Raw genomic sequence first — 17767 nt, 5'->3', positions numbered from 1 at the left:
TTCTAGGCTAGTTTTTTGGAGCTGAATTCGAATTTAGCAACCATTTGAACATTTTCGAAAGTGTTTTGGTGACTTCGTAACATGTTACGAAGCTGTCAGAGCGGTTGGCACACGTACTACGAATACCCGTCACGACGCCTACTGGTTGACCTGACCTGACCTGACCCGACCTGGTCTAAATGCTTCAAGACATCATCTGTGATCAAAACTAACACGATATTCGTGATCAGCACCCGAAAAACCCCTTAGCAGCCACACTTTACGACTTACTAACAGGTCCCGATTTTCCCGAGTTTGGGTCATTGACCTGACCTGGAAGGTCAACCAATGACCTAGGACCTTAAAATTGGGTATCATCGGCTTCCTCTCGTCACGGGCAACACGCTCGTTTTTTCCGCGAAGCTCTAGCTTGATCAGGGGCCAAACGGCAAGGGGGGGTCCAACCGACCCCCCCCCCCCTACACATTAGAAGCTGGCAAACGCCGCACACATGCGAGGGCTAGGGTCGTGTGATACATGTTTTATGGCCAATTTTACATTTAAAATTCAATGGTGTGAGCTAGACGGCCGTAGACGGTGTGAGTGGAGGTCAGGTCAAGGTCAGGTCAAAGAAGGTCAAATTTCAAAGTTGATATTTTGCATAAAAGGGGTATCTATTCGATGCAACTCATTACAGGAAATCCAATAGTCTTTGGCTTGCTTTGTGTGTTCTGTGACGGCTAAAAATTGAATTTGAAAATTTTACGTAATAAATTTTGAGTAGCTTTCTTGCCATAACTTTGCTAAAAATGGAGCTATCGAGTTTAACCCGCGCACCGACGGGGGTCTGCGCCAACTTAGTACCGACGGGGGGGGGGGGGGGCGGATGACCGCCCCCCCTGAGATCTCGAGAACGAAGCAAGATAGCGACAAGCGGTAAACGGCATCGGATACGCACGGACAAGGTCTACAATTTTTACAAAGGTCATTTTCAGGTCAGGTCAAAGATGACGTCACAGGGGTCGAAAAAGTCAAAATGGCGGCGCTAGATATGGAGAGGGTTTTTTCTCGAATAACTTTCGAAGTAGTCAAGATAGGAACAAACTAAGGGCATCATCGTGATCCTCTCGTCAATCCGCATCGAATGATATATATGTTGACCTCGAAAGGTCAAGGTCAAAGGTTGACCTCAGGTCACGTGACCTCGAGGTCATCATGTATATCATTCGATGCGTCTTGACGAGCTGAACACAATGAGACCATCCGCGCGGCTGTATCTTGTTCCTGTAAGGAGTTATTGGCAAAAAACCTTTGGTGACCTTTGATGACGTCACATGACCTTACAGCTGCCCAACAGCAAAACAGACCTCAAGGTAGTGAAGGTTGATCGTATGTGAAGTCATGTATGGTATATGGGGCCATTCCGACCCGTTTTAGTGGTAAAAACAGGGAGTTGATTTTTCCCCCATTGACTTATAATGGGGAGGTCGCGAAATTGACCTGACCTTAGGTCACCGACATCAAAATTCCGAGATATACAAATTGTAGCTACTAATGACCTAATAACATCCTGCGACTTTCAAAGGCCTCCGACATCTACTGTAGCTCTGGCACGGTGACAAAGTTGCAAAAAAGTGACTTGAGGTTGGGTCATTCAAAGTGACCTGGTGACCTGACCTTAAAAGTTAGGAGGTTCAAACTTGCACACCATGTGTAAAATTGATTAGAGAATAGTCATACCAAATTTCGCGGCGCTACGCGCCGCGGTTTTCCCGCTATCCGCGAAAAACCTCAGGGGGGCGGATATCCGCCCCCCCCGTCGGTGCGCGGGTTAAGTTTGGCATATCTAGAGCAGATAGTTCTATAACATATATTTCAGTTTTAATTTTGAAAGTTGTTGGTATTTTCGGGGTGTTATACTTCTATGGTTTTGATGGTCAAAATCAATTTTTGTTTAGAGATAAGAGTTAGCAGTTCGGTAGCGCTGTTTATTTTACATCTTTTTGATCTTGAATATTTTTCGTTATCTTCAAAACTGTAGCGTGACAGCTCTCCCCGCTAAATCTTTTATTGGGTCGAAAATGACAAAACATGGCATCCCTCTGACGTTATTTGTGACTAACCTTTCATAAGAGCTCTGGAAAATTTGGTCACAAGGTGTAAAAATGATACCCGGAGGGGTCTTGAAAGTTTGGTGCCGACATTTGCTATACTTTAGGAGATATCGACTTAACCCTCGCCCGTATAGGGGGGGGGGGGGTCGAACGGACCCCCCCATGGTTTTTCGCGAATAACTCGCGTAAAAAGCGGCCGATCGCGACGAAACTTTCAGTACCCTCGCGTTCATCAATTTTACACCTACCCTGAAAATTTCATGACCCTGACCCAAATGACCTTTGACCTGTGACCTACTTTTCGAGACCATGTTTGGCCGGAATCGCGATTCGGCGTATGTCGGCTCGCATTAGCCGCGCGTTTGCAGTCTTTTCGTGGTTTCAAGCGTTCAAATATGTGATATGATGTTGCCTACATGCATTAGGGTGGGTGTCAAGGTCACCTGAAGGTCAGGTCAGGTCATTGACCTTTGATGACCTCGGTTCACTTTTTTCGAGTTTAACATGTTTCTAGGCCAGTTTTTGGAGCTGAATTCGAATTTAGCAACCATATGAACATTTACGAAGTAGTTTTGGTGCCTTCGTAACATGTAACGAAGCTGTCAGAGGCGATTGCCACCTACTACGAATACCCTTACTGGTTGACCTGACCTGACCTGACCCGACCTGACCTAAATGCATGAAGACATCATCTGTGATCAAAACTAACATGATATTAGTGATCAGCACCCCGAAAAACCCCATAGCAGCCACACTTTACGACGTTCTAACAGGTCCCGATTTTCCCGACTTTTGGGTCATTGACCTGACCTGCAAGGTCAACCAATGACCTAGGACCTTAAAATTGGGTATCATCGGCTTCCTCTCGTCACGGGCAACACGCTCGTTTTTTCCGCGAAGCTCTAGCTCGATCAGGGGCGAAACGGCAAGGGGGGGGGGGTCCAACGGACCCCCCCTTATACGTTCACGGCTGGAAAAACACCAATACGGGCGAGGGTTAAAAGGAGAGAGGGGACCGTTTTGAGCCGCCCTCCCCCCTCAACGGGGCTTTCAGTTGCTGCTCTCACAGAACAGTTGGTTATATTACAACGTAGTGGAATTGCAAGCGGCAATATAAGCTTCCTGCCAGCGCCGGACCAGAGTTTAATAATGTTACATGCAGGCTGAATTTTAACATTTAACTTTTGAATTTTTAAACCGTTGAGCTTTTTAGAAGTTGTATGAACTGTTCAGCTCCTTTTTTGGTCCATCACAGCGGGCTTGTATGTCATTTGTCAACCAAAATCGAATTAAAAACTTTTTATTTGGTCTGGCTACCTTGCCAACTCCTTAACTGGATCGTCTAGTAGCTTTTGATTGGGCACTGTCCACATTGTCTAGCCTTTCGTGTCATAGACACTGTCTATGACACGAGAAGAGGCTACTGACATCGTTTGTCGCGGTTGGATAATACCAATCCACGTCCCAGTGGCTGCTCGATCGCACTTTCCCTGGCCCACCTCTCCCACCAGGCTAGACTTTGCCCGGCACAGCCGTCGCCTCAGTGCCTCGGGCGGTGACCCGTTCAAAGGGGCTCACAATTCGTATGGTGCCGTGGCTCTCAAACCAATACAGAACAGTGAAACGCAAAGGCTCACTTTCCATATAAGGCGAACGGCTGATTCTGGCGCCGGGGCTTCATTCATGCTAAGGCGCCCAATCACAGCGCCGCATTTCAGTTAGTGTCGGGCGCAAAAGCTACTATGCTCCGCCCCTCCATCACGTGACCCTGCCCTCACGTGGCCTCAGTCACGTGGTGTTTCCACTTCTTGGCGCATGGCGGCGCTAGTCTCGCAGGGGCGGTGGTAGCTTGCTCCCCCGCCGTCCGAGGGTGATGGGTAGCAACTGCTGGTGACTGTACGCACGTGCCCCACCCACCGGTCAGAATTACCCGGTCAGCAATGGTCTGACTTATCAGTCATAATGACCCTATATACGTTCATTAAATATGAAAGGGGCGGACGGTATTCGTGAGCAGATTTTAGTTTACGAAATTTCACATGTAGCGCTTACTTTCACTTCACCTATTTCGTTATACTACAGGGCACCTTACAAAGCTTTTAGAAGAAAGCACAAGGCATCAAAAACTTTTGAAGGGTTTTGGTATGAAATGTAAAGATAAGAGCAAGCTCACTGATGGCAATCTATTTGACTTCTTTGCGCCGAAAAGTTGAAGCCGAGGATCCAATAAGTCGAACTGCAACACCATGGACGAACCATATGCCCAAAGTTCGAGGCCCTAAAAAGACCTGTCCCAACGCGCACGATGTTAGCTACCTGTGGCGCGTTCAGGATCTGAGTGGAGGCCAGGATGTTCACTAAATGGTGACTCATACTAATTTTATGGTGTAATTTTGGGTGTCATTTTCCAGTATTACTGTATTTTTCCAGTACCTCTGTCGCTGCGCATGAGTATCCTCCGCACCCTGTATTCTCCGTGCCGTGCTGCGGTACGTCTGGCCGCGTGCTGCCCTCCCCGTGTGTGCCCTGTGTGCGGTGTGGCGTGCCGTTCTGACGAGCGCCCGGCGCGCTGTGCCCGTTCGGTAGCATAAGCCGACTAACGCTGCGGTGCGCCGTCCGCCGTCGATGATCGAGGAGGAAGCGGAGCCGGCCGACAGTGGCTCGGAACCCGACAAACACTCCGACTACCAGGTGACTAAAGGCTGAAACAGACTCTTTACGCGTTCAGGAAATCGCATGCGAGAGCCTATTCAAATACAATATAATTTTCCCGCATCAATCGCATCCGGGAGGTGCGTGCGATTGATGCGAGCGTGCTTCCATGTATTTGAATAGGCTCTCGCATGCAATTTCCTGACGGCGGAAAGAGTCTGTTTCAGGCATACTAGTGGAGACGGGAGAGGAGAGAGGGTGCATTGAGCATATGGCACAATCCTATTACTGAGACGCAATGCAGGATAGACACATAGGCTCGGGAACAGGGCACTATTCAATTACGAAGACCTGCAGGGCATATTATTAATATGACATTGCTCGACCACGTAGACGCAGTATGATATGCTTCGTCATCCGAACACTCAGACATAGGATCACAACGCAGGGTACAATGGAGGATACGGCGTTACCCGACCATACAGGCGAGCAGAAACAGGAGCTCTTCTGTGAGGCCACATGGAGGGCAGGGTAGGATCTTAGATTGTGTCTGGCGTCTGATGAAGCCTGTCTGTTCTTGTTTGATGTCGGATGTCGCTTGACTGTCTAATATCGCTGGCCGCTGTGACACCTCGTATATGTGTCTTCACCAGCTGACGTCTTATTCCTCTGGCACTGACTAAAAAATCGGCATCTGATGTTCGATCCTTGACAAGTGACAACCCCTGCCTGTGCCTTTGTCGGACATCTGTCACCAGTCTGGCGGCTCTCGTATGTGCCTGATGTCTGTTGTTAAACAACTTCTGTCTATCTGACGTTTAACACTTGTGTCTGTGTTTTCCAGTCGAGTTCCAGCAGAACCAGCTGGCTACCACAGTCACAGCCGATTAACATCAGGTAAGCGGGCATCGGGATTTTTTCGGAGGCAAGGACCGAAGGAGGAGTAGCCGTTGACCATTGATCGCACACCGTCCCCTGCATAGACTGGGATGCAATTTCCTTCTTACTTACTGCTTATAGGCCGCCCTGACTGCCACATACAGTCTATGAGGTGGCTAGAAAAGCAAGGGCGCGTTGTGTTAAGCCCGACTTGTCCTGTACCGTCCGTCCCTCTTTCTAACTGCTGGTCTGCGCGTTCCCCCAGCCGCGTGGCCACGTCTCCCGCGCACCTGTCGCCGCCGCACCAGGACCTGCTCCGCTCGTGCTCCCACCCCGGCTCCCCGGACCGTAAGGGAGCCGGCACGGGAGCCGAGGAGCGGCCCCGGAGCCTGGAGGGTCTGATGGAGCGGGGTATTACCGAACCACCGCCGGCAGTGCGACCAGGTGGGTGCCGGGAGACGGGAGATGTACGGACATAGACGGGTGGGGCGGAGAGACATACATAGGCAGAGACAGAGACAGATGAGCGTGACGGATAGACGGAACAGGGAGAGACGTGCACATATACACAGACATATAGACGGAATAGACGTAGACGGACTTAGTGCCGGTTTATTAGAAGTGAGCGCTTAGCCAGGAGCGAGTATTTGGTAGATTTAACCCTATTCCTGGCGGGGGGGGGGGGCTCAGGAGCCCCCCCCCTGAGGTTTTTTGGTTATTTCTCCCAAACGCGTTGAGCTAGGAAGCTCAAATTTTCTGACTTTTCCTAAAAGGCTTCTACGCAACATGTCTGAAAATTTTGAGTTGATCTGACCTCAGGTCAGGTCACCAGAGGCGGTTTGGTGACCCTACCTCAGAAAAGTTTGCAATCACGCCAGAGCTAGAGTTTTTGACCGATCAATTTCTTCTCTTCAGGCTCTAGTTAGGGTACCAGTATGTGCAATTTGTATATCTCGGAATTTTGATATCGATGACCTAAGGGCAGGTCAGTTTCGCGACCTCCCCATTATAAGCCAATGGGGGGAAAAATCAACTCCCTGTTTTTACCACTAAAACGGGTCGGAATGGCCCCATATACCATACATGACTTCATATACGATCAACCTTCACTACCTTGAGGTCTGTTTTGCTGTTGGGCAGCTGTGAGGTCATGTGACGTCATCAAAGGTCACCAAAGGTTTTTGGCCAATAACTCCGTACAGGAACAAGATACGAGGGGGTATCGAAAAGTTCTGATCATCACATAGAAGATATAGACCGATTTTGATGATTTTTGGTTGGTATTATATTTGGTTCTTAAAAACAATGCTCCCGCAAAGAGAATCCTGAGAAGTGGTTTTATCTTATGTAGGAGAGACTTAGAAGTAAAAAAGATGAGTATTGGGCCCATTGAGGACCGAACCGTCATCCAGCTAATGCATTTGAAACGGTATCACACTGAGAAAATGCATCAAGAACGTGAAATTAGTTTATGGCGAGGAAAGTCCATCTCATGCACTTACCGAAAATGAGGAAATAATTTTCAACTTGGTTGCATGGCCCTTGCAGGGGAGTCAAGAAGTGAGTGACTACCAGTGACTGACAAGGTGGTGACTGTGAAGGAAGTGGAGGACCTCATCCTTACAGATCGTCGTGTGGCCTTTCAGACGATTGTGCAACAGAAAGGTCTCAATGCTGGCAGTGCCTGAAAATATTATCAGCGAAGAACTATAGACGATAAAGGAGTCAGCCCGCTTAGAAGTTCGTGTGTCTACTTTGTTCAAGAGAAAATGCGTCTTGGCCTTTGGAAATGAAAACTAGGTCTTTTTTAGGAAATTGAAGACATTTTCGATCATTTGATGACTTTTGACGAATGCTGGGTCTATGTGTATGATCCAGAGACAAAAAGATGATCAAGAAGTTTAAGCACGGCACATCTGTCCTTCTTAAAAGGCGAAGATGCAGAAGCCGATATGGAAGGCCAATGTTATCAGTGTTGTGGATCTGGCGTAGGATAGTCATTACCGACTGTCTGATGATGGTCGGATAACGATAGCAAGCACTACTGCACACTTTTGAAGAAGTTGCGAGATGGCCTCAAGCAGAATCGCCGCCAAAAAGCCCAAGAAAGATGTTTTATCCGCACCGACAGCGCCCCCGCCCATTCGTCCTGAGCTGCGATTGAAGAAACAACATGATGTGGACATTAAATCCTACCGCATCTAAGAAATTCACCTGACCAGGTATTAACTGACTCTTAATTGTTACGGGAGATGAAGAATCCTTAGTATGGCCGGTGATTTAAGGACAGAAATGACGTCATTGATGAGATGGAGCAGTGATTTACGGGACATTGCGAAGGTCCTACAATGACCGCCTGAGGCAGCTCAAGAAACGATGCAATAAGTTTGCGGTCGTGTGTGGTGACTTGTAAAGGAGTAATGAACATCATGTAAAAAAGTCAAATTTCTATCACATCTTTTTCATGGTGACGATCAGAACTTTTCGATACCCCCTCGTACAGACGCGTGGATGGTCTCATTGTGTTCAGTTCGTCAAGACGCATCGAATAATATACATGATGACCTCGAGGTCACGTGACCTGAGGTCAACCTTTGACCTTGACCTTTCGAGGTCAACATATATATCATTCGATGCGGATTGACGAGAGGATCACGATGATGCCCTTAGTTTGTTCCTATCTTGACTAATTCGAAAGTTATTCGAGAAAAACTCTCTCCATATCTAGCGCCGCCATTTTGACTTTTTCGACCCCTGTGACGTCATCTTTGACCTGACCTGAAAATGACCTGAGTAAAAATTGTAGATCTTGACCGTGCGTATCCGATGCCGTTTACCGTTTGTCGCTGCGATGTGTAGTTTTTGAGATCTGAAGGGGGGGGGCCGAATCGGCCCCCCCCCCCCGCCAGTTTCTTGTCCCGGCGGAGCCCGCCAGGAATAGGGTTAACAGGAAATTATGAGTATGAGTGGCCGGACGTTTACTCACACTTATCAAACTCGCACCCACCACCCTTACACTCACCACACTCCACACTTACACTATGTGAGTGAAGTTAACCACACGGGTGAATAGAAAAGGGACAACCTGGTTTGTGATTCGCCAGTCTCGGTGGGATTCGATGTGGAACCCGTTTCAGAAGGTTGGAACTTGAAATGGTTGCCATGGATCCAGATGGTTGTCGAAATACACCGGCATCGGAAGAAACACACCGGCATGAACATCGGAAGAAACCTTGCATCGGCTCGTGCAGGGCAAGGGATTAAGGCCATTCTTGAACACATTCCAACACGGGCAGTTATTCGCCACAAGCTGACGTATAATTAAGTGCATATTTTGCAGGACCTATGGAGTCGTTCTCGTGACACGCTGTTCAAACACTCAGTAATGAGACACGGCCGCATTTTGCAATTCCTTTGTGTATTTCTTTGTATTTTTCTGGCAAAGTTTGATGGAAGTTAAAAGCTCAGAATCTAGGGAGGCTTGTTGAAGCGTCCTACTTTGCGAGGAGTTTACTATGTACAGACGGCATTATATCTGGTTTAGTTTATTGCTGTATTATGACCTTTACCACACCTTTACGTATTTACAGTAGGCGAAATTGGGCCGTAGGCCCAGGAGTTCTATCAATTGGTTCTGTAAAGATGAAGCTAATTGTTTGCTTTTTAGTTGCAAGTGTAGGTACAAAATATTAAAGCATTCAAGAAATAGGTCGTTGAATTGCCATTTCAGTTTCTCATTGTAGGTTGAAGTTCAGCTTGACGAGCGTAATATTATGAATGAGATAAAGATGTGATGCTTTGGACTTGCTCCAAGATGACGCAGTTGATTTGTGTTCCAGAAATATTGACGCATTGCGAGAAGGCGCCATTCATTATTTCTTGTTTCCATTGACATCCTATCTAAATTCTTTTGACGCACTAACCTGGCATGTGACCATCCCCTTTGATGTCATAAAAGGCCACTCACCAAACCATCCGCAGTCCGCACAGTATGGAGAGCACCGTAGCTGCTGTTAACAAGGCCCAAGATCAAACACCTCTCCCAAGCCGACTGCACTGAGCTAGTTCGAGTAAGGTTGAGCTATCCAGAAATTTTGCAATATCAGTAGCATAACTGACGATTTCAAGTAGATATGCATGGCTCTTTTCCTGCACATCTGAGAGAGTTCCGTTCGATTCCGTTCAAACCGTAGCTCATATTTCCGAACTTACCTCTTCAGAGGAGCTCGGCGGCGGTGCGCGGCGGGCGCGTGCCCCGTCTGTGCGCTCGGCGCTGCTCCAACTGCTCTCAGCGCTCCGTCAGCGGACGGCGGCGGTCCCCGGCGACCGGAGCCGGCCCGCCAGCTGGGCAGGCGGTAAGCGGACGCGGGTGAAGAGGCAGACGGGAGCGGGCTTCACTCCTTTCCCGCTCAACACACTCCCACCTACATACGTCACGGAGAGCTAGTGGTTCTGTGTCTCTGACAACACGTCAGACAGAGCCGTAACTCGATGACCAGCGAGATCACTCCTATGGTCTGTCGCAGAGCTGTGCAATCCAAGTTAGTGAACGCTTTCCTAGCTGTGGTTGGACTTACTGTGTGAGAAGACTGAGTGATCCTCTGAAGTGCAGCTGTCACAAAACGCTTTCCGGAATAGAACTCTCGTCGCTTGGTGGCTGCTATCGGAAAACGTGTGGCTAGGTCGCTGCTATTCTGCTACTTTCTAGGTGGTTGGGCTGGGTCGGATGAATGATGATTCTGTCCCTGTGCGCCCTCTAAGTGGAGCTTGAGGCGCGGTTGCTAGGCCTGTCCTCTTTCCACCATGCCACTGCGGAACGCTCAAATGGGTGCTTCGCTTTACACGCTTTCCAAAGCACAACACCGGCCTAGGGCGCAGGCTACACCGTGTGCTTTACTCTCCAGTCTCCACCAGTTCTACTGCATGCTGGGTGCTACCTAAGGACGTTCAGAGACACCACACAAATGGACAATAAGAAGAGGTATAATATAGAGACGGACTGAGACCTTGTAGGCACATGGAACGACAGACAGACGGGCTAGCATATATCAGACATTGGCTGATGATAATCGCCCTATTCAAAGTGTCCTCACTCTAAAGACGATAATTAGAAATAGGTCATTGCACGATTCTGTACAAGCTAGTTGTATGTATCTTCAACTACTATCCTGCACGTGCAGAGTGCTGTATCGTCTGAGGAGTGTGGGGCCGGCCGTTCGGGTCCGGTGGGGCGCCCCGGGGTCATTGGGGGTCATTGCATGTACTCCTCTCCGCGGCACGTATTTATCATAATGGGCCAGCACGGGCCAGGCACGAGACGGAAAATATTGCTGAAGGCTGTGTATGCCAGGGCTGCCGAGGCCTCAGATATATGGCATAGTCCAGTGGTGCTGCAGGCTGCTTTTGGGGGCTCGCACACCGACACATCAGCGCATTCATTCTGGTTACACAGTACTTTGTCTGAGTGGATTGTAGAATGTAGAGCATGTAGATGCTGACCGTAGAAATTAGATCATTATACGTTGCGCAACGTAGGTACAACCTCGCTCTGATCACTTGCCATCTTACTACCTTGATAATGGCCCCCAAATCAGTTATCTTTCGAGGGATTGTTTGTTTGTTTGTTTTGTTGGGTTAGGCCCTTTCGGTCTGGCAAGACCATTTCAGAGCCGGAAGGATGATAGGAATTAGGGGGAGACATTGGTCTGGACAGGTACCCTAGTGAGTCACCGGGGCTGGGCCCGTCCCAAAGGACAGGCCAACCAGCCCCCCCCCCCTCCAAGTACTCTCTGCACCCGGCTACGGGTGTGCTCCCTTGGGGCCCGCATGAGATAGGGCTGCCTGTCCAGCTCGGACCGAGGGTAGCGGCGTGTAGGAGAAGGATTTGCTTGTCCTGAGGATGGAAAAGACGGACGGGTCGACTTGCGAGGGAGATCCCTCCTACTTCCCATTTGTTTGTTTTGTTTTGTTTGTTTGTTTTGTTGGGTTAGGTCCTTTCGGTCTGACAAGACCATTGCAGAGCCGGAAGGATGACAGGAATTAGGGGGAGACATTGGTCTGGGCAGGCACCCTAGTGAGTCGCCGGGGCTGAGCCCGTCCAGAGGACAGGCCACCCAGCCCCAAGGCACTCACTGCACCCGGCTACGGGGTGCGCTCCCTCGGGAGCAGCGGTGCCTCTCCAAGGGAGCAGCCCGCATGAGATAAAGTTGCCTGTCCAGCCCGGAGGGGGGTTGCGGCGTGGAGGAGAAGGATTTCAGTATCCTGAGGATAGAAGCACGGAACGGTGACTTCCCATGCAGGGCCCAAGTGAAAACTAGAAGACGTGACGCTGTAGAATGCGAGTAGAATGCGAGGTAGATGCAGATAGTTTAGGCACGATGACTAGATTAGACGGTCAGCTGCGGCAGTAAAGTGGTTATTGGACCAGAGCGCATGTGGCGGTGTAGTCCGGCCATGACCCGTACCGCCTCTGTCTGTGATGACCCCGGTGCAGTCCGACCCGACCCGGCCGGCCCCAGGACGCCCGACTGCCCCGCTATCTAGTTAGCGTGTGACTAACTTCGGCTTGTCTGCCCGCCAGCAGACGGCGTCAGCGAGCAAGACGACGAGGACGAAGGTGAGCCAACAAACCGGGGATATTATGATGGTAAAGAGAAGCTAGGTGATCGTGATGATAAAGAAGAGCTATCGAGCTACTCAGGACCATTTGTCACTTAAGCGTGAAAGAATACGGTGTGACGCCAGATTCTCTTGGGCGCATACCTATTTCCCGATTTGCAGGTGACAGCTGGAAATTAAACTAACAATATGGCATACTGTCGATTAAATAAATGTAGTCGTCGCGAAGTATAACTAGCTAGTTAAGTAGTTTGAAGTAGCATCTGAATATTCAGCCATATACCCAAGCGATATGTGTTTATTTATCCGTGACTGCCAAGCGTTCACAGCCCGTGCAGCCCCTGTTACGGCGTTCCATCCTTTACCATCCCATTCAGTTATTCTATCTCTTCCCTCCCCATCAGAGCTGCTCCTTCTACTACCACCTCAGTCTGTGGTGACCTCAGTCACCTTCGGCAGGCCGCTCCGTTCTGTCTTTTACCACCTCATTTCAATTTACCCGTACCCTTTTGACCATTACCCTTTCCGTAACTCCCCTAGTCACAGACACTCCGACCATGGCCACCTCAGTTACCGACCCCTCCTGCCTCAACAAAAGTGCTCCGGCAGCGCCACCCCTTCCATTAACCTCTCCCCCTTCCACATACATAGCTAATCCGTTCATTACCACACCCCTCCCTCCCTCCCCCCACCCCAGAGCTGCGCAGCCAGCGCCACTCGATTTCCTCTCAGACACGGTACGGTACCCCCTCAGCCACTAACCCCTCCCTCCCCCCCCCCACAGAGCTCCGCCGCCAGCGTCACTCGGTAGTCGGTACCATCCCAGACACAGTATGGTGCCCCCTCAGCCACTAACCCCCTCTCCCCCCCCCCCCCCACAGAGCTCCGCCGCCAGCGTCACTCAGTACCCTCGCAGACACAGTACGGTGCCGTCTCACTAACCCCCTCCCCCTCCCCCCTCACAGAGCTCCGCCGGCAGCGTCACTCTGTACCCTCCCAGACGCAGTACGGTGCCGTCTCACTCACTAACCCTCCCCCCTCCCCCCGTCCCACAGAGCTCCGCCGCCAGCGTCATTCGGTACCCTCCCAGACAGTTGGCGCCTCTCAGCCACTAACCCCCTCTCCCGTCCCCCAGAGCTCCGCCGGCAGCGTCACTCGGTACCCTCGCAGACCCAGTATGGTGCCCCCGCAGCCACTAACCCCCTCCCCCGTCCCACAGAGCTCCGCCGGCAGCGTCACTCGGTACCCTCCCAGACGCAGTACGGTGCCCTCTCAGCCACTAACCCCCTCTCCCCCCCCCCCCCACAGAGCTCCGCCGGCAGCGTCACTCGGTACCCTCGCAGACCCAGTACGCCCAACAGCTGTCCATCCTGAACCAGCAGCTGCAGCTGGGAGCGCCCGGCGGATCGGCCAGCTCCCTGTTCTCCACGGCTGTCATCAGCGGGTCGTCGTCGGCGCCCGAGCTCAAGTCACTCTTCACGCCTGTCACGGCCATCGGTGGGTAGAGGGACGGGAGGGGAAGGGGAGGGAGGTGGGATCACACGTTCTGCAGTATTTACTAGATGGCGGGGTGGATGAATGCGGTAAACCAACCGTGGTATAGACTAGGGGAGGTGAATGTGGATATGTTCGTTTAGGGAAGCTCAGTGCCCGTGGTTTGAATTACGGGTAGTGGAAGGGCGACAGGAGGCAGGGATGTTGGAGGGGCGGGTTCAGAGGGACATCGGGGTAGCGTCAGGGCAGGCGGGGATAGGTAGATGTCAGCGAAAAGCTAGTAGTGGATATGCTGGGAGTGTAGTCCGTGCCTATTCATCACAGACTACCGTGCAGCTCCGCGGGATGATACATATGCTGAGGTATCTGAAGCAGTGAAGAACTACGGTAATTGACTATCCTATCCCTCCCCGCTCTGACAGGTATCGAGGGCTGCGGCGGCGTGCCGTCCATCCGGCCTTTAGAGACGCTGCACAACGCCATGTCACTGCGTCAGGTGAACGCCTTCATCGACCGGGTCACCTCGATGGAGTTCCGCGCACCGCCGCCGGCGGCCGCCGACCAGCCGGAGCGGCCGCCGCCGCTCGGCCTGCACTCACCAACTCACAGTGAGTCGGAGAGTATAGTCACACAACTGACACAGTACTAACCGGCCGCCGCCGCTCGGCCTGCACTCACCAACTCACAGTGAGTGGGGCACCTACCTAACACATCACTAGTAACTAAACACATCACTGCCCAGCCGGACCGGCCGCCGCCGCTCGGCCTGCACTCACCACTCACCAATTCACAGTGGGTCACACTGATCACCAACTTACAGTGAGTCTGAGAGCTCACCAACTCACCACAGTGAGTCGGATACACTCACCTCATACACGGGGAGTCGGGCAGCTGTGAGGCAGACATCTTCAGTCAGACGGCAGTCACGACGAGGAAAGCAACCTACAATTAGTCCAAAAGCTCTCCGAGTCACGGTTTCCTGGGAAATGAGCTGTTCAGCAGACCATAGTGTGAAGGAAGGGACGGCCGCCGCCGCCGATGAGCGGTTCGGTTCATTTCCTCAAAGTAGCCCACAGTGCGAACTGGTCACGTGAACTCAGTCTCAAACTGATCGTGACAGGCACAAAGTACCCGTTACTAACCACGCGCCAGGAACTTCAATTAATCTAGAAATAGCAAATCACGGTGACTCGGACACTACACCGTGTCTTGTGGCTGTCAGGTGATCCGAAAAAAAAAACTAGGGTGCCACCACACGCCGAGATAGGGTTACTTGCGCAGTGCGCACTGTCAGACTGATTCATCGGGCCACGGACGGCGTAATCAGTACTCAGTCGGACAGCAACGGGTATCCCAGGATGGTTGCTTGAACCGTCACACCAGTAGCGCAAGTTAGAAGATGTCTTTCAGTATCCGCTAGTCTAGCTGTTGGTGCTAGCGTGCCCGTGCATTTTAAGCTACCACAATGTTCACATAATTTCGACCACGATGATCCACCAGCGGACCCCGAAATATGCTCGCGGTCGCATTTAATCGTCGTTCGCACAGTTTCATTCCCCACAGCGTTTTTGCTGTGCATGTAGTAACGGACGCTCGTTGCGTTTTATGTATATTACTCGTGCTTTACGTCGCATTTAACCGACTGGGCAACAACCGCAAAAGCACGGAGCTTCCCACGGCGTGAAATGTCCCGATAATACACCCTCCCGGACGTCTTGCACCCAGTATAACCTCCATTATACGTGTGAGCATATTACCAGCTAACGCCAGCCTGCTGTCGTATTCTGTGTAGGTATTACTGATGCTCCTCAGAGCTAGGTAGGCACTAACAGTGAACGCAATGTATGAGGCCGTATCGCCGCCTGTGACCGCGGCTGTGTAGTGAACTGAGTGTGCCACTACCTGTCAGTGACGCTATATGACAATTTGCTGGTCGGTGACACTGTGTGACAAACGCTCTCCTGTGCCTGTCAGGTCTCAGCATCAGCGGTCCATCATCATTCGTCTCATCTCCGGGCTCTACGACACCGCTGGACGGGGCGAGAGCAGTCAGCGACGGCTGGTAGCACCGGCTGGTAGCACCGGCTGGTAGCACCGGCTGGTAGCGCCGGTTGTTACCGCCGTCATGCAGAGGCTTCAGTATCTGCGGTCCCACAGTGGCAGACTGCACTGTCGTCCTACAGAGGCTAGAGTTTGGGTCCGTGATGCCGTACTACAGAGGCTCTATGGTCGGTGATACAAGACTTCAGAGGCTATGGTCCGTGATAGCGGCCTACAGTACGTCAGTGGCCCAGGGTTCCGCCTGCTGGCCCAGATGATCGCAGTCAGTGATAGGGTCTGTCTCTGTGGGTTGCAGTCTGTCAAAGGGGCCGACTTAGAGACTGTAGTTCGTTACAGAACCGACCTACAAGCTACAGTTTGGTACAGGCTGACCTATTGACCGCAGTCCTTGACAAGGCCTGACTTATTAATTATAGCTCGTGATAAGCCGCCACCGGACCGATCGGACGCCGGTGGCGGCCGTCCCTTCACCTTCCGTGCAATGCGCGCCGCCCGCCGCGGTGGGCGGCCAGTGATGACGTGATCGTGAGTTAGTGACGTCAGTCGATGACGTACCTGACGTCAGTGATGTGACGCCGGAGTATTATCAGTGTAACGGCCGAGCCGGTACTCCGGTTGAGGTGTTTTGTATACGGCGGCGCGGGCGGTGACGGGGTCGGTTTGTCGGGCTGCCGTGCCGTCCGCGCCCCACTCATGTGCAGCTGATTATCGCCAACAGATGGCTCAGTGTGGCGCCGCCGCCGCGCCGCCGCGCACCGTGATAGTGTCGCCGACCGGTCGGTGGACAGTCTCAGTCAGGGCGCTGTGTATGCCCGATAACTCATCAGGAGTATCGCTCTCTAATCGTATTTATCTTGCTGTGTGACGCGTCCTCTCAGAACAAACAACCTCGTGATGGTCGCCCGTGTCTCACGACCCGTAATCGCCCGATAGGGGCGCGCGCAGTGTTCGTTTCAGGACTGCGCGCCCGTGAAAACGGTCCCCGTCGGTCGTATCGATGCGGCTAGTGAATGCACCGCCGGGGGTCTTGGAGGTATTTTGATACCGGGGATTCATGAGCATGTGGCTGCCAAAGTGTTCAGCGCGCACCATTGTATGTCATTTCGGGGGACACCGGGTATTTCGGGACATTCGCCGATGTGTCTCACAGTTGTTTCATGTTGGGTACCGTTTGGTACCACATTGTGTACCAATGTACCGTGCCTGCGTACCTAACCGCCGGTACCCCATATGAGCTGGGAACACCCAATACAGACAGACTGAGTACAGAGGCCGTGTATTGATGAAGCGGTGGGTGGGTCGGGTGGGGTGAGCTGTTACTGGGTGAGGGTGACCAGGGCGCGCACCACGTCGCCGTGGTGTTCTCGCAGACAACGCTCGGCACGGTTCCGTGGAATTTCCATCTCGGTCATCTGTAACACACCGGAAAGGGGACGGGGTTACCAGAGGGGAGGAAATACGGTGGTACTGGTTCAAACGGTCATATCATCACCAGCGCAGATCATCAGTCTTGACAGTCTATTCATAGACCTCTGTATACCGAGGCCTATCGTCAATCAAAACATCCCGTCCCCTGTGCAGTCACTCCCAAACCGATCTACTCCGCCCCCCCCCCCCCTAGCTCGACGTTTGTCATCTGAGCTCGTCTGGCGACAGAACCGTGACTCTCCTCGCCAAATGCACGGTCATCGTCACTCGTTCCCAACGGTTCGTCCCGCACCAGCGCCTGGGGAAGATACGGCGCAGCGCGGCGACAGCGCTGAAGCGTCAGTCACTCCCGTTTACCAGCGTGATTTTGCAGTTTCCGTGCTCGCGGAGCATTCTGTTCAAGACCGGAGAATGACTGACGGGTTCCGACTCATTTTTCTGCGACGGTAACTGGTGATTTCAGGACGCACAGAGCAGCTCTCTTCGAGTAACTCCCATGTGCGAACTAGCAATTTGGGCTTGGCAGATTTATTGCAGTCTAT

General features: G+C 51.7%; 1 protein-coding gene across 3 annotated transcripts; it reads left to right on the top strand.

Moving 5' to 3' along the window:
• The first annotated feature begins 4663 nt into the window (after positions 1-4663).
• LOC122375050 (inositol hexakisphosphate and diphosphoinositol-pentakisphosphate kinase-like) lies at positions 4664-17067 on the top strand. 3 transcript variants are annotated; one of them, XM_043354206.1, is made up of 7 exons: positions 4664-4784; positions 5590-5642; positions 5890-6068; positions 12208-12240; positions 13551-13739; positions 14159-14344; positions 15711-17067. In XM_043354206.1, the coding sequence occupies exons 1-7, from the start codon at positions 4719-4721 to the stop codon at positions 15800-15802; spliced, it is 798 nt and encodes a 265-aa protein (XP_043210141.1). In that variant the 5' UTR covers positions 4664-4718; the 3' UTR covers positions 15803-17067. The 3 variants fall into 3 exon arrangements, with proteins under 3 accessions (XP_043210141.1, XP_043210140.1, XP_043210142.1); XM_043354205.1 differs by having other exon boundaries at positions 12205-12240; XM_043354207.1 differs by lacking the exon at positions 12208-12240.
• The last annotated feature ends 700 nt before the right edge of the window (positions 17068-17767 follow it).

This window comes from Amphibalanus amphitrite, unplaced genomic scaffold (genome assembly GCF_019059575.1).
Source record: "Amphibalanus amphitrite isolate SeventyFive unplaced genomic scaffold, NRLGWU_Aamphi_draft 001765F_arrow, whole genome shotgun sequence".
In the NCBI taxonomy this organism is placed as follows: Eukaryota; Metazoa; Arthropoda; class Thecostraca; order Balanomorpha; family Balanidae; genus Amphibalanus; species Amphibalanus amphitrite.
Note: the sequence above shows the minus strand (reverse complement) of the source record. Positions and strands in the feature narration are given on the sequence as shown.

Coding starts and splice junctions, on each gene's coding strand:
- LOC122375050 (XM_043354205.1), top strand. CDS start 4,719: ATGATCGAGGAGGAAGCGGAGCCGGCCGACAGTGGCTCGGAACCCGAC. Junction 12,241..13,550: donor GCAAGACGACGAGGACGAAG/GTGAGCCAACAA, acceptor CCCCCCCCACAG/AGCTCCGCCGGCAGCGTCAC. Junction 13,740..14,158: donor CACGCCTGTCACGGCCATCG/GTGGGTAGAGGG, acceptor CCGCTCTGACAG/GTATCGAGGGCTGCGGCGGC.